Source organism: Hylobates moloch, unplaced genomic scaffold, assembly GCF_009828535.3.
Source record: "Hylobates moloch isolate HMO894 unplaced genomic scaffold, HMol_V3 SCAFFOLD_19, whole genome shotgun sequence".
NCBI classification, from domain to species: Eukaryota; Metazoa; Chordata; class Mammalia; order Primates; family Hylobatidae; genus Hylobates; species Hylobates moloch.
This window is the reverse complement of record NW_026652294.1, coordinates 48,976,489-49,003,355: the sequence shown is the minus strand read 5'-3', so window position 1 is coordinate 49,003,355 and position 26,867 is coordinate 48,976,489. Positions and strand designations below refer to the sequence as shown.

The 26,867-nt window shown below is 35.7% G+C and overlaps 1 protein-coding gene across 9 annotated transcripts in view; it reads left to right on the top strand.

Annotated features, from left to right (window-relative positions):
- The window catches only part of TANC2 (tetratricopeptide repeat, ankyrin repeat and coiled-coil containing 2), a 486,082-nt gene that overhangs the window by 184,536 nt on the left and 274,679 nt on the right, over nt 1-26,867 (top strand). For 5 of the 9 annotated variants that reach the window (XM_032138883.2, XM_032138881.2, XM_032138880.2 and 2 more), the window contains one exon: nt 14,856-14,966. The exons of the other annotated variants lie outside the window; for them this stretch is intronic. In XM_032138883.2, coding sequence (XP_031994774.1) covers nt 14,856-14,966 — 111 coding nt within the window. The remainder of the gene's footprint in view (nt 1-14,855; nt 14,967-26,867) is intronic. 9 annotated transcript variants of the gene reach the window in all.

The following is a 26,867-nucleotide window of genomic DNA, read 5'->3' as shown; positions in this document are numbered from 1 at the left end:
ATGAAGGACATGAACAAATCACTTATACCTCTATAAATACCTACACAAATGTAAACTAGTTAATTCATTCAACAAGTAATAGTACTTGCTCTGTGCCTGGCACTATTATAGGCAGTACTAAGGATATAGCAGTATATAAAACAGACAAAAGCTCTACCTTTTGTCAGCCACAGTCTGAATAATAAACATATAGAAAATGCAAATTAAAATAACAATGAGAGGCTTCTTCCCACTATGATGAATTTACCAGTAACGGACTTGCCTTCCCACCGGAAACAACTGTTTTCAGACATTGGATAATTGACAGTATGGTAATGTGATCCCTGAGAGAAAGGGTGTGAGTTGAGGGTGACAAGAACTAGATGAATCCTGGCTTTCTGACACAAGGTATTCTGACTGTGGAGAACTCTAGCAGAGAATGACAGTCTTGCTGAATTGAGATCAGAGATTGAGGCGGCAAGGGCAACCAGAAGTTACAGAGTACTGGAGGACGGAGCTAATCCGAGACAACTGCAGAACTCTGCAGAGGGGTCCTTTTGCATCTTTAATACGGAGTTGCAGAGATGTGCAATGAGACTCCACGAGGCTAGAGAAAGAACTGAACAATTCCTAGAGTCCCAACAGGAATGGGAGATTTTTATTTTTTATTTTTTATTTTTTTTCATCCTGACCGGAAAGATCTTGTTAAAAACCTGGAGCATTCAGTAGAGATCCAAGTAAGAACACACATTAGTAGTAAGGCTAAACTAGCCTCAGAGTAAAAAATTACTCCGTACCTACCTAAATAGAGCTTAAAAACAAGTTCAAAAGGACAAAGTGATCCACAATTGACTTGCCTGCTTTGGAGGGCCAGGAACCATCTACTTGGCCTGACTGTTAAAAGTTAGGAATAAAGAGGATGTTGATTTCTTTTGTGTTGTATCCTTCAAATATCCCTCAATGTGGAAGGGCCATTACACAGCTAAAGTGTCTTTTCTTTTCAAATGTGTTTCCCTTGTAATTCTTCTTTGTTCTCAGTGTATTTTGTTGGATATCTTTTATAGAAAAGAATCCAGTCATTAAAGCTAGAAATTAAATGATTGTAGTCATTATAATGAAGATAGTTTATATAATCTGTTTGTTTCATGAAAGCCTCTCTGTGTTTCTCAGGTGACAAAGATTTGTTTTATCCATGAGCGCTTTTTAAGACTCACTTTGTATAGTAAAACTCTTATTTGTAATGTCTGTCTTTGCTTTGATTCTCTATACTATTCACTTAACAAATAATGATTAACCAGCTATCATATGCCAGATACTATTCTAGGCATTGTAATATAAAGCATTATATTTGGTGAAAAAAGTTTGGAAATAAATAAATAAATTTAGGTCGATCTTAGGTCCTGATGATGTATTTTCAGCCCATTTGAAAGAAAGAAGGCTAAATTTAATACAGGATCTGCTACTTTATTAGCTCTGCATCTCATTTTTATGAGTGTCCAAGGTATTATATAGAGTATGGCAAAGAATACTATGTTTTTATAAAACCTGTTCTCCATTTTTCCTGGGCATACAGGTAAACTGCATATAACTGCATATTCCAGCTTTCCTTGCACTTAAGTGTGTCATATGACTGAGCTTGAAGGAGGTATGATTGGAAACAATGTGTTCCAGTTCCAGACGTTTCACAAAGTTCAGAAACTTTACATGTGCAATTCTTCCCTTCCCCCTCCCACCCTCTGCATCTCTGGATGCAGAGAATCCAACAAAGAACTCTGGGGCTGTAAGATACTGTTGGAACTACATTATAGAAAGAAGCTTCCTACTGAATATGCATATTGAATGAGAAATCTATTGTATTGGGCTACTGAGATAAAGTTGTTTGTTTCAGCTCTTGGCCTACCCTGACTAATACAAGGAGAAAACATAATTGTACTGTAACTGTAGTGATATATCTATGTGAGAGGACCATAATTTTTATAAATACATAGGCTGAAATTGAGCTTGAGAAACTTCAGTCTTTCTCAAACAGTTCATTAAGATGAAAACATTGCTTGCTTTCTTTTGTATTAGTGCTAATGGCTCTTGTTCTGCTTGGATGGTTGTTGGAAGGGCTACTTTAGGCTGTGTACTTGCATATCCTATCTCTCCTTGTCAATCTGTATTCTTTTTCTATCCTTTGAAATTAAATACAGCTCTGCACCATCTTACCTATCTTTTCCTTTCTCTTTGTTAATGATCACAGACATATTTTTAAAAGATTTTTCTTTCTATGCCAGGTTTGGTCATGATAAAATCCTTCACGTATTTTAAAGTGTGGTAACACAATTTAGAAACTTTGAGAACCCACTCTAAAGCTTCCAAGAATGACCTCATGATTCACTCTCACTTTAATACAGTAACTACAGCTTTTCTGTATTGACATACCACACTTGTCTAAGTTACAAAGCTGCATTGTAACCATGGACGTAGATTCTTCACAGATTACACGTGTGTACCACACACAGATTCAGTCTGTGCTTCCTCTTGCTTTTGACCTCTGACTATGCCATCCGTGGAATTGAAGGCTATTAAAAGTATAGAGAAGTGGATTGGCCCTTCTGAAAAGATGGCAAAAAATTTTTAAGAGGAGACTGCTCTGACTATCTCATCAGATGACTAGATTGCTCAAATAATTATAAGTCTGTTCATATGAGAAGTCTTTTTTTAACTTATTATTTTCTCTGTTTATACTTGTTATCTCCCAATTCTCTTAATTATCTAACCAGTATTCCAGTCATGACTGTAACGCCACTTCTGTCCTTCATACTGAACACCAACTTAAATGCACTTGCCTAAATGTTTTGCTCACAACTCAACACAAACTAGACAGAAAATGGAGAATTAAGTCAAGCTGCTCTATTGAAATAGAGTTTGGCCGGGTGCAGTGGCTCACTCCTGTATTCCCAGCACTTTGGGAGGCAGAAGTGGGCAGTTGCTTGAGCTCAGGAATTCCAGACCATCCTGGCCAACATGACAAAACCTCATCTCTACTAAAAATACAAAAAAATTAGTCGGACGTGGTGGCACAGGCCTGTGTAGTCCCAGCTACTTGTTTGATCCTGAGAGGTGGAGGTTACAGTGAGCCGAAATCGCACCACTGCATTCTAGCCTGGGCAACAGAGCGAGACTGTGTATGATGAAATAGAGTTTGGCCACTGGGCGTGGTGGTTCATGCCTGTAATCCCAGCACTTTGGGAGGCTGAGGAGTATTGCTTGAAGCAAGGAGTTTGAGATGAGCCTGGGCAACATAGTGAGGCCCTGTCTCTACAAAACATTTTTAAAAATTAGCTGGGCATGGTGGCATGCGCCTGTAACGCCAGCTACTCAGGAGGCAGAGGTAGGAGGATCGCTTGATCCCAGGAGGTCAAGGCTGCAGCGAGCTGTGATCACACTACTGCACTTCAGCCAGGGTGACAGAGCAAGACCCTATCTCAAGAAAGAAAGAAATACATGTTGGTACCTGCATTGTTTCTTAATTTCATTCATTTGGTATAGGTATAGGATTTCCATGATTTCTGCCCCACCTGATTATAACTACTTTTTGTTTAACCTAATATTTTCTTGGAATTTCATGCTTTTGTTTAAATACTTTTAAAGAAACTTTATACTACTAGTCAAATTAGAAAATCAATATCATGAACATAACTAGAAGATTAACTAGAACATTAATCTGGCTACTTAAACCTTCAAATGATTCTGAAGCTCAACTCTCTTTGTTAAAAAGGAGGATTAGCTGATACTGGCCGCACATTAAAATTTTCTTCTTGACATATTCAGAAGGATTGACAGATAATTGAAAAGAGTAACTTTATAGCAATTTCATTAGTCAGAATAGGCTAAACTATATTGCCGTTAACAAACCATCTTTAAAATGGCAGCAGATTCATACAACAAATGTCGGTTTCTAATTCACTGAGCAAACGTTGGCAGCTCTCCAGGGCAGCTGTCCTTTATTGCTGCTTCAATCTTGTAGTTTCACTATCTCAACATGAGACGTTCATCATGATTTTTCTGTCAGAGGAAGAGACATACTGTAGAAACATGCAGGGAGTATGTCACTTCTGCTTTTATTTCATTGGCCCAAACTAGTCTTCTAAACTGCACAACAGCTGGTAATTGTAGTCACCCCTCCGCCTGGACAGGAATGGAGACCAGGATATTGGTGGGCACTAGTAATGCCCACTGCGCTATGTAATTCAGTGCTATTTAGTGCCATTTTTATGAATGATTTTAAATCATCTTTTACGTCCTAAAATCAGTTCCATACCTTGAGGAACAGTTTTTTGTTTTGTTTTCGAGACAGAGTCTCGCTTTGTTGCCCAGGCTGAGTGTAGAGGCACCATCTTGGCTCATTGCATCCTCTGCTTCCCAGGTTCCTAGCAATTCTCCTGCTGCAGCCTCCCGAGTAGCTGGGACTACAGGCGCACACCACCACTACACCTGGCTAATTTTTGTATTTTTAGTAGAGATGGGGTTTAGCCATGTTGGCCAGGCTGGTCTTGAACTCCTGACCTCAAGTGATTCACCTGCCTTGGCCTCCCAAAGTGCTGGGATTACACGCGCAAGCCACCATGCCCGCCCAGGAAGAGTGTTATAAACGAAATAATATAATATTTGAAATCAAAATATCAGGATATGAATCTGTAATCTACCACTTAATTACTGTAATCTTGGACAAGAGATCTTGTGATTCTGTTTTCCCATCTGCAAAACAGGATTAATGTATTTTATATAGAAAAATTACAAAGGTCGAATGAGCTTAGGTAAAAATTTAAATAAAAGTATAAAATAGGCTGGGCGTGGTGGCTCATGCCTGTAATCCCAGCACTTTGGGAGGCCTGTGTGTGCGGATCACCTGAAGTCAGGAGTTCAAGACCAGCCTGGCCAACGTGCCAAAACCCCGTTTCTACTAAAGAAAAAAAAAAATAGAAAAATTAGCCCGTCATGGTGGTGCACAGCTGTAATCCCAGCTACTCCAGAGGCTGAGACAGGAGAATTGCATGAACCCAGAAGGTGAGGTTGCAGTGAGCCTAGATTGTGCCACTGCACTTCAGCCTGAGTGACAGAGCAAGACTCTGTCTCAAGAAAAAAAAAAAAAGTATAAAATAAACTGTTACACAAATGATGTTATTTTATTTGTTGTTACATAGCTTTTTTTGAAAGTGAGGTAGTTGTTTTTAGAGCTGTGTACCTCACATTAGAACTGGGCTCTAGCAAGAAGTTTTGCATCACTAACTAAAAGAAATAGGCCGTCTATAGGACCCAACAGAATGATCCCATTTCATCGGTCTTTCTAAAACAAAATTTAGGGATGTTTTCTCTTCCATTGAAATGCTCATTTAAAAAAAATTGTTACATTTAATTCTTATTTGAGTGCCAAATAAGATCAGAGCAAAATTAAAAGTGTGTATAAAGCTCTATGAGAAAACTACCGTCTATAGATGTAATGTTGGAAAAAGTTTTTAAACTTTTTTACTTGATAAACATTAAAATGGTATCATTAATTTTTAAAACAAGGCAAAGTGTGATGATATTTATTTTAATTGACTGAACTAAGTTAGAACAAACTAAATTCATAAGCCAGACATCGCTACAGATTTCTTATACACTGTTGGTATAAAGTCTAGCCACATATATCTGAAGTAACTTGATTTTCTAAGTCACTTGCTCCTGTCCCAACTTCTTTCTTAATTTTCTGGTAGATTTTGTAAAGGAGTGCTATTATTTCTTCTTAAGGTAGTTGATAGGCTTCACCAGTGGTGACGACTGAGACTGGGCTTTTTTGTGGTAAGATGTTTAATTACTAATTCAGTTTATTTACTTGTTACAAATCTATTCAGATTTTTCCATGTCTTAATGAATGAGTTTTGATCATTTGTGTCTTTCTGTGAATTTGCCCATTTCATCTAAGTTATCAAATTTGTTGGCTTAAAGTTGTTATTAATAACGCCCTTATAGTCCTTTACATTTCTGCATAGTCGATAGTGATGGCCCCATTTTTATTCCTAATCTGATAGTTAATGTTTTGCTGTTTCTCTTTGTCAGTCTAGAGTAAGTTTTTTCTATTGTGTTTATCTTTTCGAAGAATTAAATTCTAGTTTCATCATTTTCCTCTGAAAAGCAAATAAGTTTATTTGCTATTTCATTGAGTTCTGCTTTAATCTTTATGGTTTTATTTTTCTGCTGGATTTGGGGTTTAATTTGTGCTTTCCAAATTTTTAAAGACATAAGTTGTGAGCATGTTTTTCTCCAGTTACTTTTCAACTGTTGTAACTATAAAATTCTTCATGAAACTTTAAAAGAAGATAAATTAGTGAAATTAATGGGTCTTCTGAAACCAGTTTCTTAAAATCACCTTATAATTCCAATTTTTAATAGAAAATTAACATCTATTAAACTCTGATGAGTTGGGGAGGCATCTGCAATACATTTTTCTCTTTAAATTGTATAGCCTATGTTTTGTCCCATTTTCCTGGCACTTGGCTTTCTTCTGTTTGTATCATAGCTGTTCTTCTTCTGTCTTACCCCCTCATTAAGTTCCTTTAGGCTGGACACTGTCTTAATTATGTTTGAATCCCCTGAAGCATTTCTTACTGCTCTGTGCACATGGTAGGAACACAGTAGCATTCATTGAATTGAAGGGAACAGCTCATATGTTTTATGGAATTGGTTTACAAATAGTTATTGCAGGTTTCTAACAAAATAATTTTCATTTAAACTATCATTATTTGTATGTGAAAATTTCATGTAGTACCAAATTTACATTTTTAACAAATCTGAGTTTTCATGTTTGTGAAGTATCCTAATACTCTCAGATGATTATACTAATCCTTAAAAAGGTATCATGATGCCTCCTTTAATATTTATTACATAGTAACATTTCTAGTAGAGAGTGGGGCCTTTGTTATGTCACATTTTTTATAAAATGTTTAAAGAAGGAGATAAAGATGAAAAATTAAATAGGAATGTCATAATTATTCTAGAGCTTTTAGCAATATTTGCCTGTGTATAAAATTATCAATTTATATTTCACAGCTATAACTTCTGAACAAGAAATTACTAAATACAGAAAAGCATTTAGCTCTGATATCACAACCTCTTTATTTTAATCAGTAGAAAACTTTATTAATATATTTGTGATAATACATGTTTTGAAATTGTTACCTGCAGATAAATATGCTAGTATACCTTCTCAAATTCCATTATTTTTGCTATTTCTTTGTAGCAATTTGCTGTGTCACTATTAGTATATAGTTATTTCATCCCTTATTGAATTATTTATAGATTTTAAATGATGATATTTCAGTTATTTGGCTTTGGTTACTTTAGAGTTTTTATTTTCATTATTAGGAAGTTAGTATAAAAGTCTTTAGGTGATAAGTACTTTATTTAAAAGAATTTAATATTCACATTTTGCTGGGTACAGGGGCTCTCACCTGTAATCCTAGCACTTTGGGAGGCTGAGGCAGGAGGACTGCCTGAGTCCAGGAGTTTGAAACCAGCCTGAACAACATAGTGAGACCCTGTCTTTAAAAAAAAAAGAAGAAAAAGTTCTAGAATTTAATATTCAAATGCTAAATTTTCAATAGACTCAAAGTCAGAATATTTTCTCCACACTTAGACAGCTTCTGTATTCTTTATGGTATGTATTCTAGTGGGGCCCCTGTTTATATTGAGACCATATGCTGTGAGTTGTTGCTGACTAGGTAGATTTCAATATTTTTTAAATGGATATAATTGCTGTGTTAATCTTAAAAATGGTAAAACTATGTAATGTTGCCTTTTTGCTTAGATAAAATGAATCGTTTTTTTTCATTTCTAAAGTTGTTCACTATGATAAATAGAGATAGGAAAGGTTCATATGAGAGTCCATAGTGGATAACTAGTGGCCACATACTAATTGATATTTGTATTGGTAAACAAAGTCATCTTTACTTTGCCACACTGCATACATGTTATATTTCCTTTATATTTGTGTAAATCACAGAGAAATCAGATATCTAATAGTCTGTTTTCAAGAATGTATATGTATACTATGTCTCTAGCTACAATAATATACATTCACATTTAAATAAATGTGTTCCAATTATTTGACACTTCAGCATAAATTCGATGTAAAACTACACACAACAGTTTTTATATGAAATTTGGAGTAAATTGAGTAGGGAACTAAAGGGCATAACATGTAGTATTGAGGAAGTAGAGGGAGATGAGAGGTTTATAAAACATGTACTTTTTTTTATACTTACATAGAAGAAATAACTAGAAAGATACTTTGCAGCTATGTATTAATTTTATAATTGGTTTCAGAGAAGCATAGTTTTATTTACATTATGATGAGTCAGAAATTGTTTCTACAGTAGACTAGCCTTTATTTGATAAAGATTATCATATCAAATTTTGATTTTCTTTTTCTGCATTGTATCTTTTTATTTTTTGTTTTTTTTCTTTTCTTTAGGTACTTTCTCAGAAAACAGGAAATATGAATTATCATTTTTTTCCTCTTCACCATTTTTCACTTTTATCTACCCTGTGCCAAAATGTCAGATTCTATTGGTTTTTCCTTCTCTCTGTTTTTTTTTGTGCTTTATTTTATTTTTATTTATTGTTTTTGACCCCCCCACCATTTTGCAGGAAATGAATAATTAAAAGGGAAAATCTCCTTGCATTTCCACTTTCTTCAAGATGTTGCTTATGTCACCATTGAAGCACAATCATGAGAAATAGTTAATCAGCACATTAGATAGGGTAGGAGGATGCCCTTCCCACCTATTTCCAGATTTTAAACCTAACAGAGATCCAGGGTTAATAAGAAGGAAACAAAGAGTGACACAAGCACTATCTCTCCTTCTACCCTTTTTTCCCCACTCCCACTGCAGAAAATTGATGATATTCAAAGGTTTATTTTCTAGTAAATGTTTAGGAACTAAAATGTTATAAGATTCTGCATATGAAAGCTTTGTTAAAACTTTTTAAAATATAGTTTTCTCTTTCCAGATAAATTTCTCAATGTTTCTCTCTACTTCTTTACAATTCTATAGTTCAAATCTTTTGTTTCTATGTTGCTTCAAAGAGTTTTACAATTTTAGCTCTTATTTTTAGGTCTTTGATCCATTTTGAGTTAATTTTTTATATGACGTAAGATAAGGATCTAACCTCACTCTTTTGCATATTCAGTTTCCTCAAAACCATTTGTGGAAAAGACTGTCCTTTTCCCACTAAATGGTATTAGTATCCTTGTCGAAAATTATTGTTGATACAGTTTATTTCTGGCCAGCCTTTTCTATTCCATTGGTCTATATGTCTGTCTTTATGCCAGTACCATACTGTTTAGACTACTATAGCTTTGTAGTAAGTTTTGAAATCAGAAAGTGTGAGAAATCCAAGTTTATTATTTTTTTTCAAGATTGTTTTGACTATTTAGGTTCCCTTGAGATTTCACATGAATTTTAAGATGGATGTTTCTATTTCTGGAAAAAAAAAAAAAGGTCATTGAAAGTCGTTGGGATTTTGATACGGAGTGCATTGAATCTATAGATCACTTGGGTGATGTACCGTCTTAATATTGTCCCCTAGTGCATGAAGAATGGATGCCTTTTCATTTATTTGTACCTTCTTTAATTTCTTTGAGCAATGTTTTCTAGTTTTTGGTGTACAAGTCTTTTGCTTCCTTGGTTAAGTTTATGTCTACATATTTTATTTTTTTTGTTGTTGCTATTTTAAATTGAACTATCTCCTTAGGTTTTTTTTCTCAGATTGTTCATTGTTAGTGTATAGAAATACAACTAATTTTTGTGAGTTGATTATGTATCCTGCAACTTTACTGAATTTGTTTATTAGTTCCAGCAGGTATTTTTCTGGAATCTTCAGGGTTTTCTACATACAAGTTGTCTTCTGCAAACAGATCATTTTACTTCTTTCTCCTTTGGATGCCTTGTATTTCTTTCTCTTGCCTACACAAAAATTTTTATTTTCCTCCCACATTGGACAATTAATGTTGATTAAGTTATCTTCAGGTTAACTTTACTAAATATACTTTATAATCTCAAATCCAACTTTGCGAAAATACTTTCTTGGTACTTTTATTGTTCTGCCTATCTTTATATTTATCTTCCATTTTACATTTTCTTGATCTTTGCTTTCATTTGGTCTGCCTCCATACTGTTCTCTCAGTATATTCTTATCTGAGTCTTCTGCCAGTTTCCTCCTAAAAAATCCCTTCTGCTATGAAACATTTACTAAAGACAAATACCTCAGTAATTATTTAAAATTATTATTTTAATGCTCTTATATTTCTTTGGACTAGATATACTTCAACATTATCTACAGCATTCCAGCATACAGAGGAACCTCGATAGGTAGATTTTCTCTTCTCACCATTAGCATTCCTGTGTGATGAATCTGATTTCTCTTATCCTCCCTCAACTACCTGCCTCCCAAGTGATCATGGGAAGAATTAGTGAGTATGGATAGTATTGTTATTTCTTCAAAATAGACCCCATAGGTTAATACTTTATAACTTAGGACTCTTTAAAAAACAGCAGCAACAACAACAACACAAGGTTAAATTGGTAAAAGAATGACTGAAAAGAAATTCTAATAGCCGGGCGTGGGTGGCTCATGCCTGTAATCCCAGCACTTTGGGAGCCTGAGGCAGGCAAATCTTTTGAGCCTAAGGAGTTCCAGACCAGCCTGGGCAACATGGCAAAACTCTGTCTCTACCAAAAAAAAAAAAAAAAGAAATAATGAAAATCACCCAAGCATGGTGGCACATGCCTGTGGTCCCAACTACTCGGAAGGCTGAGGTGGGAGAATCACTTGAGCCTAAGAGGAGGAGGTTGCAGGTTGCAGTGACCTGAGATCACACCACTGCACTCTAGCCTGGGTGACAGAGCCAGACCCTGTCTCACAAAAAAAAAAAAAAAAGAAAGAAAAGAAAAGAAAAATTCTAACTTTACCACACATGTTGATACTCTCACAGATGAGGCCTTGATTTGTATTTCATTACAGCTTTTTTCTTAAGAAAATTTTCTTAATGAGCAGCTTGCATGTGGTGTTTGTAGATTCTCTAATCCAGTGTTCACAAACTTCAGTGTGCCATACGATCACCTGCAGGGCTTGCTGAATACAGATTGCTGGGCCCCCACCTTCCAGAGTGTCTGACCCAGCTTATCTGGGGTGAGGCCTGATCATTTGCATTTCTGACAAATTCCCAGGTAATATTATACTGCTGGTCCAGGCACCACATTTTGTGAACCCATGGTCTAAAGAATACTGTTTAACTTCCATGCTGTACCACATATTTATTGTTGTCTAACTTAGACCATTTTGACTTGGATACCCTACTAAGGCATAACATACTGTATTTTCTTCAATATGATTCCCTTCTCAATTAAAAAATAATTGGTGATATCACTGTTCTCATCCCCTTAGACATCTTTGTTTTACTACTCCCATGCCTCAACATATATGCACGGTTCAGACTTCCAAATCATGCTGAATCTGTGATGACAACAGCAAAAACAGTAATAACAGCTGATGTTTTTAGAACATTTATTCTGGGCTAGGTACTGTTTTGAGGATTTTATTTGAATTAATGTAATCCTCACAAATTGTCTTTGATGTTATGAGCCCAAAATAACTGATGAAAGGAAACAAACACAGAAAGGTTCTTACAGCTAGAAAAAAAAATGAATGAAATGGGACTCTAATGTAAGCATTCTGGTTTCAGAGCCCTTACCCTTAATTCCTGCACTCAAATTCCTCATGAATGTGCTGCCATGTTATGCTGTCTCTATAGTATGTCTGAAACTACTTTCTTACTTTGTGTTCTGTAGCCATAGCCCTCACTAGTCCATGTATTAATAAACTTAATAAGTGAGCTATATCACTGTATCCAAGCACTGTGCTTAAATACTTATATATGTTTGGAATTAGTTAAGCCTCATAACAGTACTGTGACTTTATGAGGAAACTGAGGCTTGGTAAGGCTAAATAACTTGCCCAATTTCTTACTATTAATATGTGTTAGAATCAAGACCTAGATTTTTCAGATCACTCTACTTAACCTCTAAGCTGATACGCATTCATCTGCTCAACCTCTGCCAGATTCTGTAACTCAAGTCGTTGAGGGCATAAGAATCGATGTTCTTAGTATCAGTTCCAATCACTTATTTGTGCAGTAGTTTCTGTTATCTCTTACATCACAGTAAAATGCCAAGTTTGGGCTTTAGATTGTGCCTACCCATCTCATCTCAACCACTTTCTTTCTTCTTTTAACTATCAGAGAAAGCCTTTTAACGTGGAATTCTCTGACTCACGTGAATCATCTTACGTACCATTTTTTACAATGAAGCATATTAAAATTCCAGGCTTCCAGGTAAAATATTATGCCCCATCTTCCAACTTGCCCTGTTATGTTCTCCACCAAGCAATATTATGACTGTTGTTCAACTTATTGTATCTGTGATTGTCCCTCCTGTGTTTGACTTGCAAATGACACTAGTTTTCTATGACTTAGATGAGAACACCATTATCATCTACCTTATAAAATAGTTTAACTTTATTATTAGACATGCACAGTACCCCATGGATGAGGGAAGAGGTGAAGAGTAGATAGAAGAAAGAATTAAATATCTCCTGTGAGCTATAAAGATAACCTCAGTTGGAATTTCCTGAGAAGGGAAAATAAAGAAGTTGGTATACATTGAGCTTCATAGATCTAAAATAACTCTCTTTGCTGGAGAATTGTATATTTTAGTAAGAGGTTTTATTTTTTTTCCTCTGCCAGATCTATTTAACTTCTGATTAACACCATATAGTCCATACTCTCTTCACAGTCTTCAGCTGTTTCCTTTTTTCTGTATGATCTCTAGAACCCTGATCTTTTCCCTTGACTTCATCTCATAATTCTTGTACACTCCTCATACCTCCCTTAAGTTCTCCTGCCATCCTTCACTTTTTTTCTTACATTTCTACCTTAAGTTTCTGGTCTGTCTACTAGCCCTAAATTTCATTATTAAAAAAATGTTTTTAAGATTTTAAGATATATAGAGTCCCTTGAGCAGGGACCTGTGCTGTCTTTGTCAGAACTCAGCAGGTAAAACAGTTACTCTGATGCCATAACAATGCTTTAATAAAATTCTAGTAAAGGACCTAAGAGCTTTAAGGGTTAAATTACTATATAATCATTTTTCCTGTACTAAGCAGTATTGAATAAATAAACTGTTTCATTATTTTTAAATCTGTTGGTGAAATTATAATGAAAGAGATTCTAATATTGGCTATTAGTAGCCTGCATATGTACATATAAATCACTTCAGATCTTTATTTGTAATAATGATTTTTAAAAACAGGCTCAAGTCTCACACTCATAGCAAAGGTGAGAGTTCTGCTATTCCAAAGCTTGCTTTTGACAGAACCATACTGTTAGGACTCTTAATGTTAGGCCTTTGTTGCCATGGAGACAGTAACAGGCTTTATTATTATTTTTTAATATACACTGAAAATATACATACCCTAAGGTCTGAAGTGTGACTTAGTTGTCTGTTGGTTTTGAGTATTGACACATTTTGAAAATAGTTTCTATATACTTTTAATACTTGATTTTTATCCTTCAAAGAAAATGAAGGAGATTTCTGACCATTGTGATAACAGAGTTGTATATTACTTTTTACAGGGTCTTTTAGGAATAACGTAGAATCTCTTATGGGTCAGTAATGGATGAGGATTTTGAAGAACATGCAGAAACTTTTGAGAAAAGTAATGTGATCTTAGACACATGTCTTGGCCACCTGTGATTATGACACCAATGTAATACAAACAAATCAATTTCAGATTCAACTAATACATTTGTGCCAGTACTGTGCTAAGCAGTCACCCTATTATAGTTTATTTAATAGAACTCAGTTTGAAAGCAGCTAAGCAATCCTAATATTTTAACTTTTACAATAACTGATTATTCGAATGTGTATCAATAGCGTTCCTGAATTTTTACTCCTAAAAATTAGTAAATAAAATGTATACATACTTTCAATAAGTAAAACTTTCAATTCATGAGTTATACTTTATTCCTTACAAGAATGAATGGATTCCATGGCATGAGATATTAATATTCCATAGGCCTCATAATTAAATTGGTAACTAAATCATATGTCTTTAGCTTCTAGTGTCAAACTAGCATGGCCTAGTTAATATTTTAGTCTACCAACAGTTTTGACTTCTTACATTAATAGCTGAGAAGTAAGGTAATTGATTTTCTTGTTAAGCTACGTAGATTAGGCCTGATGGCTTATATTTAATCCTACTTATGGTGTTTATCATGACCAAGTATTAGAGTAGTTATTTCTGGATAACAAAAACCTTTTGATTACAATTATTATAAACAAAACCTTAAAACATAGTCCTGTGCTTTCCTTAGTTAACATCTGTATTTAATGGCAAAAGAAGCCAAAGTAAGAAAGCTCTTTGCTTTATAAAGAGAGAGAAATAACTAAAGGTAACAGACAATCACAATTTATACTAATAGTTTTGAATATTAGATTTTAGCTTTTCCAGTTTTCAGTGACTTTTAACAAGACCCATCTCCTCTATGAAGAATGCAGTTGGTTTTTTTTTTCTGGCTCAAAAAATAGGGTAACCTGATCTGAGTCTGACAGAGTGTGTCGTTCATTTAAGTGCTTCCATCTGTTGCCTGCTGTTCCCCTTACTCATGACCCCTCTATGTTTCTCTCTTTCCCTTTTTCCTTCTCTTTCCCTGTTTCTCTCCCTTCCTTTCTCTTTCTTTCTCTCTTGCTCTCTCTGTCTCTTGCTCGCTCTCTCTCTCTTTTTGTTCTTAGCCCCTCTGAGGAAGGCAAAGTTTGTTGAGAGCCCACGAATTCCAGAATCCGAGCTTGGCTCACCAACCCTCACTTCAGCTCAGAAACTGGACGTGGATGCATACTGCCCTGGTAAGCATGCATGCAAAGTGTCTGCTTTGAAAGAGGGAGGATTGGATCAGGCCCATCCAGCAGAGCAGTATTTTGCATGTATACTACTCATAAAAACATGTTACCTCTTTTGCAACTGATTGCCTATTCTTCTTAATAGAACATAGTTTTTACTGAATGCCCTGTTTTGACTTTGATACAATGAGAGTAAGTATTGAAAATAATTTCAAAGGTAATTTTCAAAAGAATTAAAATAATTTTGGTAGATAAGTAGTTTTAGGTAAGTAGGGTTACCTTTGTGATTTGAGATACTTGAAGAAATTTTGCTATGGCCATGTACAAACAGGAATGTTGAAGATGTGAATAAGAATATTCATTCAACACTAGACATACAACACTTTTGCATACAACCTTTATGCCTAATTCCTGTTGAATTTCTGGATGATTGTAGAAAATACTTGTGATGCTGGAAACATTAAACTTGAATTAGAAAAGAAATATAGGTTTCCGAGATGGACTCCTTTTGGATACAGATACTTACTTTTAGAAATACCTCTTGTGAATGGCCTGTAAACACATGTGAGAGTTCACTAAAACCCTTCTTGTGTGGGAGCCAAACTGAGAAAGACTCATTATCAATGCCTAGATTCTTTCAAACTTAGATGAGTTGCCTGGCAACATCCTTTACACTCTCTCTACAGTGAGTCTATAGAGCTGTGTCAGAAATGTTCACAGCTCTAGCTGAGTATACGGATTAGAGCATTAGTAAAGGACCTTGGAAGACTTGGTTTTAGGTCTTTTGTTTATTCCTACTCATTAAAATTGATGTTAAACCACAGTGAATACAACTACTACATATTTACAGCATGGGGGTCAGCAGAGTAAAATGTATTCCTAGTTCTGGGGAAGGTATCATTAGCTGTGATCTGAAATGTCAGTATAATACACCTTTGAAGCCAGATAAGACATAGTAAAACAAAAAAACAAAACAGTAGGAGAAAATTTGGGCCAAACCTCGTAAAATGAGAGACGTTTCATTTTATGAGTCAATTTCGAATATTGAAAGACCTTGGGGATTTTGCTTTCCTTCCGGGTATTGAAACAGCTTCATCCACTCTTATAGATAACCATTCTTTTCTAAATCAATCACAGTTTTGTATTAGGAACCAGCTTTTCTGTTTCCAAAAGGAATAAAATAGTTCCTTAAATGGTACTATAGCACACGATTAGAAGAATCTTTCATGTTTTGAGGTATTGTCACGCTTCTTGGGCAATGGAATATTGTACTTTGCATTTCTTCATGCAAATGTTAGTGTTATAAAGTAAAATAAGAGTGCTAATTTTCTATCCCTTTCTTGAGTTTTAGAAGGAAAACCCTATCAGAGGCCTTTTCTTTTCCAGATTTGCAAGTCAGAATGACTGTCATGGGGGCCTAATCTTTCACTTCCTGATTGCCCATCTGACATCCTTAATCTAATCTAAAGCTAAAGTCTTATTCAGGTGATTATTTATATATATTTTCCACAGGCATGAATTCTTTGCTGAATTAGAATTAAACTAAAGCTCGGTTATGATTTTTAGAAAGCAAGGAAGAAACTAAAACACAATATCAAAGTGCTGCTAAAAAAGTCTTTCCTTATCTGAAACAATTTTAAAGCATAGAAACTTTATAGTGATTTGCTCTTTTCTAATCAAGTTATTAGATGCTCTGAAAATTAGTTTCTACCAAGATAAGAATGGTAACTTGGGGGTTGAAGCTATTATCTCTACATAGTATCAAAAATTAACAATAACCAAATGAATTGAAGAGTATACTCACAAAACAAACAGATTTTGCATTTTTTCATGCAAATTTTAGTATTATAAAGTGAAATAATACTTAATTTTTGAATTTCTTTCACATAGGATATACTAACACCACTGATGATACTTTATTGTACATTCATACAGAGTGATACAGTTAAGGCTGCTAGTGTTCTGATACCTTCTTGTCTGCCTGCTTTACTCATTATCACCTGAAAATTTAGGAAAATACTTTGTCTCCCAGAGGCAGCAATCACAAACTGAAGGTTAGAGCAGTGGTTTTCAAATTTTAACTTACTTCAGAATTACCTGGAAGATTTGTCCAAATGCAGATTGGTAGGCCCCCAGAATTTCTTAGTAGGTCTGGAGTGGGTCAAGAATTTGCATTTCTGAGAAAATCTCAGATCATGCTGAAGCTGCTGTTTGAGATTCTATGCTTTGAGAACCAGTTGGGTTACAGGGCTGCTGCAGGCTGCTCACTGTACAGTCACTGTTCAGTGGTTCAGTGAACAATGCTGAAAGTCTATGGGGTTCCTTCTACCACTATCGATATATGGGGAGTAACTGCCAGTGTTGTTTCTGTGTTATCTAAACTTAAACCTTTTGGTACCTATATTTTAGGTTGGAAGAATAAAGCTTTTGTGTCTGAGAAATGGACATATATTTTTCTTGGTGTGTCTTTTTGTACCTGACATCTGTGTACCCATGTCTGACTTTTCTGTGTTGTCCTACATGTAAAAGGAAATTGTGGATCAAACCAAACCAATTCATTGATGGTTAAGTCCAAAAGTGTAGGGAAAGCTACTCTGGAGTATAGCTGTTGAGCTGGAATATTAAATTTAGTGATTCATTATATAGCATTATCTTCTATAATATCTAATTAGAGGTTTACTATTCCTCAAGTTACATTTGTTGTATGCAAAAAATGTGGGAAAAATACAAGGAAACAGTATGTTTTAGTTCTGCAGCTACAACTGTGGAGATAATCGATGGTGTTAAGTAGACTACCAGAATAAAGGGGATGTTCTGGGAATTGTGTGTGTTAATTGTCTCACAGTGGGGAAACTAAGATCTAGAGAATTCAAACGATTTGTCTAGGGTCACAAGCAGGATTTATTGTTCAACTCTTGAAGTGGACACAATATAGTCCAAAAATATATTGCCCTCTAATCCTGTTACTGTGTAAATTCCATGAGCATTCCTTACTGTCCTTAGATTTAAAAGCAGAAAATTCAGTTAAGTATGAGATAGTCATATTCTATTTTTATGAAAAAGGGTAACCAACTGTTAGTGATTTAAATAAAGCAATTTCCAAAATAAGAAAATGGATTCATCCTACACTCTATCACTTTTCTATCTACAGTATTACTTATTAGGTGTGTGATTTGGGGCAAGTCACTTAACCTTTCTACCTATTCCTTCATCTGTAAAAATAGAGATGATAATTTTAAATCAGTTTAATATATATAAAGCACTTAGAAGAATGCTTGGCTCATAGTCAGTGCTCATAAATGTTAGTTGATTTTATTATTTTTGTAGTGATGATCCTAAGGTATAAGACAAGGTCTTAATCAGAAAAAATACTCAAAGGTTTAGGGTCATTTTTTGTTAAATGTGTCCTGTTGCATTTCAATTCTGATTTTTCACTGATGAATCTTATGGTCTGGAGCATGTCACTTAACTTTTCCGTTCCAGTCTCCTGTCACAGCAACATTATTTCTATAATTTAACAAATTATGCCTTATATAGATACATGAATATATATTCATAGGAAAAAATTTCTAGAAGAATACACCAAACCGTACCACTGGTTGCCTAAGGAGGGGAGACTTTGAATTATTGGAAAGTTAGAGTAGGATTGTTGTGAGATAATGTTAGTTAGCAGAGGTTATATCTGGTTGGTGGCATTACAGGTGGTCTTAATTTTCTTTCTTGGGCAGCATGTATTAGTGAATAAGAGCTTATGTTCTGGAGTTAGATCTAGTTTTAATTTTTTTCTCTTCCACCTACGAGCTGTGTGACTGATAAAAATAGACCTGTCTTAAAAAAAAAAAAAAACCTATCATCTCATAGGATTGTTACAGAGATTAAGTGAAATAATGTATATGCCACATGCTTAGCTCAGGCAAAATAAACAAGACATTAGCACCCTTTCTGTTACTCATCATCATCATCATTATACTTTTCTGCATTTTCTAAAATTTCTACAATGAAATTCTATTGAAAATTTTCAGTAATCTGATGACACTAAATGATAGTGATACTTTGTGTTTATTTTAGTTTTTTAAGTGTTTCTGTTTCACATTATAATATAAAATTTCAAGTATAGAAGTGACCTTTGACACAGATAATGGTAGGCCAAGTTGACAGTTTTATAGGACTTTTGACTACATGTGCATGAAAGGTTAAGGGCCAAAGCCCAGACCAGTCTTGAAATAGGCAGGCTTTTATCAACACCAAATATATTCAGAGGAATTTGAGATTAATCTTTTTATATGGGTTCTTTTAAATCTCTTAAAAAACGGTAGTGTCTTTCAAAGGACAGTGTTATTTAAGGTGACAACACAATTAGCATATATTTAAAACTCAAAAAGAGAAAACAGTTTGATTATAGTTAGTGCATATTCATATTTGTATATATTCTGCACCTGTAGCAGTTTTTTTCATTTGGATTTTTTATCTGTATTGTACATTCTATAGTATGAGTACAAGCCATTGTAAACAAAGTGTTTTATTTAAAGTGAGTAGTTCCTTGAACTGTCTTTTCCCAACTCCTGTATGGTCATGGTCATTTCCATTAAAATCAAAGGATGATTTTATTTTTTTCATTTTCTTTCTTCCATTTAAAAAATTTCCGAGAACATTATAAAATGTTATCTTTATCCTAAATAATTACCCATGCTTCTTTGGTTTTGCTACAAACTATGTGCTTGTACATAAAATCTTCTGTATGATTTTGCATTGTCCTGTGAGTACCAAGAGCCTTTTCCTCCTGTTTCATATCTTTTGTTATATTGTGTTTGTATTCTGCTTTATTGTAAATACAGTAAGTATGAAACAGAATTTTTAACCTGAGTAAAATTGATGAGCTTGGGGGGAGTCTTAGCCCTTTAAAATGATAAGTAAAAACTTGCTACGTGTACATATGTACTTTTTCCAATCATAGGTTCTCAAAACAGTTGGTAACCTCCCTTGCACCAAATAAAAAGAAAGAAGAAATGCTATTGTAAAGGTTGAAATGGGAAAAAAAAAAAAAGCCTATTAATTATTAGAACAAGAACAAAAAGCTAAAAGTTGTATAGTGGATAGACTTGAGAGGCGAATGAAAAAGGAAATAATACAACTATGGGATTGGCCTATCAGGATATGAAGTCTAAAACAGAGATTAGGAGACGATGAAACAGAAATAAGTTGTGTATTAGAAGTATGAGATACTGCCTTATTACTGGTTACGGAAATAAGCATAAGAACTAGAATATGAATATAAATGGCTTTTCTTCCCCACACTTTCCTATCCATGTAAGTTCTTTTTTTCTCTCTCTCTTTAAATAGAGATGAGATCTCCCTATGTTGCCTAGGCATACTGCAACCTCCAACTCCTGGGCTCAAGCAGCCTTCTACCTCAGCCCCCTGAGTAGCTGGGACTACAGACTCATGCCACCACACCTGTTTAATTTTTATTTTTGTAGAGACAGGGTCTCACAATTTTGCGTAGGCTGGTTTCGAACTCCTGGCCTCAAGTGATTCTCCCACTGGGCCTCCCAAAGTGCTGAGATTATAGGCGTGAGCCACCATGCCCACCCTACTTTGAACATTTTTAGTTGTTTTCCTGATCTTTAGTTTTTCATTGTTTGTGATGTGAGTTTTAATCTTCTGTAGTTAATGAAATTTTAGGGAGGGGATCAGGGACAATTGTGTTCCTCTTTGGTGGGTCCAGTTTCTAGGTAGATAAGGGAACTTCAGAGAATAGCCTCATCCTATGCTTTGGGAGAGGCAGAGGATTGAGACAGGAAGTGGGAGGGGAGGCCAGAAAGCCCTTGAGGCTGCTGCTTTAGTTCAGCATGTCAAGGGACCATATTTTGGGGTACGATTTTCTGTGCCCCAGCATTTAGAAGGTTAATAATCTCATCACACTAACTTTTAGATAACTTTTCTAAGGTGTTTTACTTCATAAAATCTGAAGGCTTGGCCTCTGAAGGTGGTGTTTAGATCCGTAATTTAGTTAGATATCCAAAGGGGCAATATTTTCATTAACTGTAAAACCATTTTAACTTCCAGCTTTTGAAGAAGTAGAATGTTCTGGTTTAGAGTAAAATGCCAGTGGTTTAGAGCCAGACTGCCTGTGTTCATATACCAGTTCTGCTACTTAACTACTTGTGTGACTTTGGGCAAATTACTTAACCGTGATTTGTTAATTTCCTAATTTCCCTCTGTGAAATGGGGATGATAATATTACCTATATCACAGGAAGGTTGTAAAGATACGACACATTAAAATATATGTAAGATAAAAATATAAACATACATAAATACATAAAATATGTAAAATAAAAATATAAAATATATATATATATATATTTATTTATTTATTTATTTATTTTTGAGACAGAGTGACACCCTGCCACCCAGGCTGGAGTGCGGTGGCAGGATCTGGGCTCACTGCAGCCTCCACCTCCAGGGCTCAAGCAATCCTCCCACCTCAGCCTCCCAAAGTGATGGGATTACAGGAGTGAGCTACCACACCTGGCCTCATAATGTTTTATGTTGACTTTTTACTGCCTTTTATCTAAGGATATTGTAGGTAAAGTTATCATATCTTTTTTTTAATGAATGCTTCACAAAGAGAATAAAATTTCATGTATACTGTAGTTACTGGGCATCTTTATATGAGGTCTATATATAAATACTAAATTGTGTTGTGTGTGTGTGGTTATTTTTAATGGGCTCAGTTTTTCATAGTGGTGACTAGTTCAGGCTTGGGAACAGAGAAGCTTGAGTTCAGTTCTGGCTGTGCTACTTTATTAGCTGGTGACTTTTATTTAATCTCTCTAATCTACTCTGGTTCCTTGTCTATAAAATGAAGATAGTAATATCACTCACTCCATAAGGTGTTTGTGATAGTTAAATAAGATAGTATCTATAATTTACTTAGCACAATGCCTGGAACATCGGTTATTGCTAACAACATATTTGTCACATGTATGTACTATTATACATTTAGTTCTTGGAAAAAAAAAATGTGTTTCTTAAGCAGAACGTATGTTCCTGCAGCTCAGTGTTGAGGAAGAATTCTGTGGGAGCAAAGAAGGGACAGAAAGATACTCTTGACTTAGGTTTTGACACGCAAGAAGCTGGAATTCAGTATCTGATGTTTCCACTGCCATCCTTTACCTCTAAGTCACTTAAAATCCTCTTAGTCTTTTTGTTTTTTCTTATCTAGAAGTTATAAATTATCACGTTGAAATTTGTAAGACTTGCAGGAAGTGTTGGTTACATTTTGTTTATTGAGTGCTCTTCAGAGTAGGTATTTGTATTAGTTATCTATTGTTACATAACAAATTACCATAAAATGTAATAGCTTAAAACAGCATTTGTTATCTCAGTTTCTATGTGTCAGGAATCCAAATGCAGCATAGCAGGGTTCTGTGGCTCTCACAGGTTGCAATCAAGGTGACAGCTGAGGCTGTAGTCATCTTGAAGCTCAAGTAGGGAAGTATCCTCTTTCGTGTTTATACACATAGTTATTAGAAGGATTCAGATCTTCATGGGCTGTTGAACTGAGGGCCTCTATTCCTCGCTGGTTTTCACCCAAAGGCTCAGTTCCTTGCTCTGTGGGCCTCTCCATAGGGCAGCTCACAACATGGCACCTTGTTTCATGAGAGCAAGCAAGCAAGAGGTAGAGAGGGTACCAGCAAGACAGTGACAGTTTTTATAACCAAATCATGGAAGTGACATTCTATCACTTTTTGCCATATTCTCTTCATTAGAAGCAAGCCAGTAGGTCCAACTCACACTCAAGACTCACTCAAGTGGAGGGAATTACAAAAGGTCATGATTACAGAAGGGACAGGGATTATTGGGAGCCTTTGAAGAAGTTATGATCTTAGTTCTCTTGGTTTAAAATAAACGTAAGTGTCTACTTTCTATTGGAAACATAAGTACTGTCAGGAAGTATTCTGAAGAATGTTTTCACTGTCTTTTGAAAATATTTTTAGCTCTTATTTAAAAAGTTATCCATATTAATTATATAAAATTTCAGCTAAGTGAAAATAAGAAAATATACATAATCCATGACCCCACTAATCAGAAAGCCATTGTTAATATTTTGGAATATAGCCTAGCAATCTTTTTACATACAGTTGGCCTTCCATATCCACAGGTTCTACATCCACAGGTTCAACCAACCACAGATTTAAAAAATCCACACACAAAAAAATAATACGAGAGTAAAAATAATACAAACAATATGGTATAATAGCTATTTACATAGCATTTACATTGCATTTGGTATTGTAATTAACCTAGAAATGATTTCAAATATACGGGAGGATATATGTAAGGTATATGAAAATACTACGTCATTTTGTATATAAGGAGCTTGAGGATCCACAGATTTTGGTATGGGATTGGGAGGGGGGTCCTGAAATCAGTCTCTTGCAGATACTGAGAAATGGCTGTATTTTATTCATCTGCTTAAGCTGCCATACAAAATACCATAGATTGGGTGGCTTAAATAACAAACTAATTTTCATACAGTTCTGGAGGCTAGAAGTTGAAGATCAAGGTTCTGGCTGATTCAGTTTTTGGTGAGGGCATTTTTCCTGGCTTGCAGATACTGCCTTCTTACTGTGTCCTCACATGCTTTTCCTCTGTGCATGCGTGTCAGGAGAGGGAGGGAGAATGAGACAGCAGGGAGGTTTCTCTTCTTTATAGGGACACTAATCCTATTTGGATCAGGGCTGCACACTTAAGACCTCATTTAACATTAATTACTTTCTCCAAATACAGCCACACTGGGAATTAGGGTTTCTACAAATAAATTTTGAGGGAGACACAAACATTCAGTCCATAATATGTACTTTTTTTTTTTTTTTTTTTTTTTTGAGACGGAGTCTCACTCTGTCGCCCAGGCTGGAGTGCAGTGGCGCAGTCTCGGCTCACTGCAAGCTCCGCCTCCCGGGTTCACGCCATTCTCCTGCCTCAGCCTCTCCGAGTAGCTGGGACTACAGGCGCCCGCCACCACGCCCGGCTAATTTTTTTGTATTTTTACTAGAGACAGGGTTTCACCGTGGTCTCGATCTCCTGACCTCGTGATCTGCCTGCCTCAGCCTCCCAAAGTTCTGGGATTACAAGCATGAGCCACCGCACCCGGCCCATAATATGTACTTTTAAAGTAAAGGCGATAGACTGGGCACAGTGGCTCATGCCTGTAATCTCATTGCTTTGGGAAGCTGAGGTAGGAGCATTGCTTGAGGCCAGGAGTTCAAGGCTAGCCTTGGCAACATAGCGAGACCCCATCACTACACAAAATTAAAAAATAGTTTTAAAAACTTAAGGTGATATTGTATATATCATGTTTTGAAATTGACTTTTTAAAATTATGTTGTATGTGTTTTTACCTTAAGAACTATTCCATCATTTTTTCTCCTGGTAGGGCATTTCATTATATAAATGTAACATAGTTTTTAAAAACCAATATACTGTTGCTGAACATTTAAATTGTTTTAATTTCTTGTTGTTATAAAGGTGCTTCAGTGAACATACTAATTGCTAAATGATTGTTCGTATCTACCGTTATTTCCTTAGAATGAATTCCTTGAAATAGAATTGATAGAAATCCAGGATTATTCAAAATCTTAAATCTTTATATTACTAGATTTCCCTCTGGTACACTGCTTCCAGAAATGTATCAAAATATTTTCCTCAGAACTTTCACCAATACTACATGTTTTTGATGAGTATTGCTTTTGGCTTTTTTTTTATTTGTGTGTGTTTGTCTCTTCACATCTCCTTCAGAAGCCTTTTCTATCACTTTAACGCCCTGTGATCATCCTCAAATATTTTTGGCTTTTATAGTCTGTCTTATATAGAAAAACATTGTGTATTTGATTTTGTTCACATGTTAGCTGTGTCTCCTCACCCAGATGTATTATGACTGAAAAGGATGTAGAGGAGTAGTAAGGCTTGCCAAACTGAAAAGTATGGATAGGCTTGCTTGGCACCTGACAGTGCAGTTGAAGCCTCATCCTTTAATGAGTTTTCTCAAAACACAAAAGTTTTCTTCATAACCATTGTGAAATAAAATGTATACCAGCCTGGGCAACGTGGCAAAACCCCATTTCTACTAAAAATACAAAAAAATAGCTAGGCGTGGTGGTGTGCACCTGTGGTCCCAGCTACATGGGGGGTTGAGGTGGGAGGATCGCTTGAACCCAGGAGACAGGTTGCAGTGAGCCGAGATCAAGCCACTGCACTCCATCCTGGGCAACAGAGTGAGACCATGTCTAAAATAAAAGTAAATAAAATAGGTAGATTCCATATACTCTGAACAGCTTTGTGTTTTTCCATTTGTTGCCGTCACTTTCTTCCCTCTGGGTTGCTAAATCTAATGCTTGTTTCCATTTCTCATTTTATTTAACTTACCTGCAACACTTAACACAGTTACTCACTCCCTCTTCCCCAAAGCACTTATTCTGTGACCTCCAAGTTATCACATTATTGTTTTCTTCCTAATTCTCGGGCATCATTTTCATAGTCTATTTTGCTACTTCCTTTTCTTCTCCCACTTCTAAAAGTTGGAATACTCTAAGACCTGGACCATAGATATCTTCTCTGTGCTCACTTTGTTGGCATTCTCATTCAGGCCCACATCTTTTAAGGACATGTATATATTGATGACTCTGCTGTCATCACCAGATTTACTTTGATGGCCTATAAGACCCTGCTCAAGTGTACATCCACCAATTAGTAGGTGCCCATGCTGTCCCAGTTGTTAAATATTTTTGATACTAGCCCTACCCTGTTACTTTGCCTTTTTTAAGATCTTTGCTAAAATGTCACCTTTTCATTGAGACTTTCCATTGACACTATTAAAATTGCAACCTGCAGGTTACTGACAATCTTGACATGCCACTTTGGTAGAATCTTGATGGCAGAAATTTGATTGCAGGCTGGGTGCAGTGGCTCATGCTTATAATTGCAGCACTTTGGGAGGCCAAGACGGGAGGATCATTCGAGGCTGGGAGTTGGAGACCAGTGTGGGCAATATAGCAAGACCTCAACTCTACAAAATAAAAATAAAAAGCCAGGCGTGGTGGCATGTGCCTGTAGTTCCAGCTACTTGGAAGGCTGAGGCAGGAGGATCACTTGAACCCAGGAGTTTGAGGCTGCAGTGAAGTATGATTGTGTCACTGCACTACAGCCTGGGTGACAGAACAAGACCCTGTCTGAAAAAAAAACAAAAAATTGAGGGTTTAAAAGTGAGTGGGAAAGAGGAATTGTAATCAGTGAGTATAAACTGCTCTTTCAAAGAATTCTGTGATGAAAGGGAACAGAGCAGTAGGGAAGTAGCTGTAGGAGACTATGAGACAAGCAAGGATTTTCTAAACTAGAATAAATTTCAGTTTATTTTAAATAAACTAGAATGCTGTGCTCTGGTAGAGAGGGGAAATTGATGATGCAGAAGAAAGGCGAGAAATGCTGAAATAACACACTTGAGTAGATGACAAATGAGATAAAAAGCAAAAGTGAAGGGGTTGACTATGGAAAGGAGTGAACTAACTAGAAAAAAGTTATCTTATGGGAACAGATGCAGCAGGTAAGTAGGTAGATATGGTGACGTGAGCTGGCAGAAAGCCTCTTCTGATTGTTTTTATTTTCTAAATTAAATGGAAAGTGATGTAACCAGCTGAAAGTGAGGATGAGGAAAGAAATATTGAGGTTTGAAGAGAGAGAAGAAGCCATGGAATGTGTTCCGAGAGCGAACGGATCAGGGATATGTAGTAGGATTGCTGGGCAGTACTAATGTCCCACTTAACGTTAGTGGTCATTAATTTAACAAGGGACTTGTTAGCAAACACATTTAACTGTACTGGAACTGTATATTGGAGATACACATTAG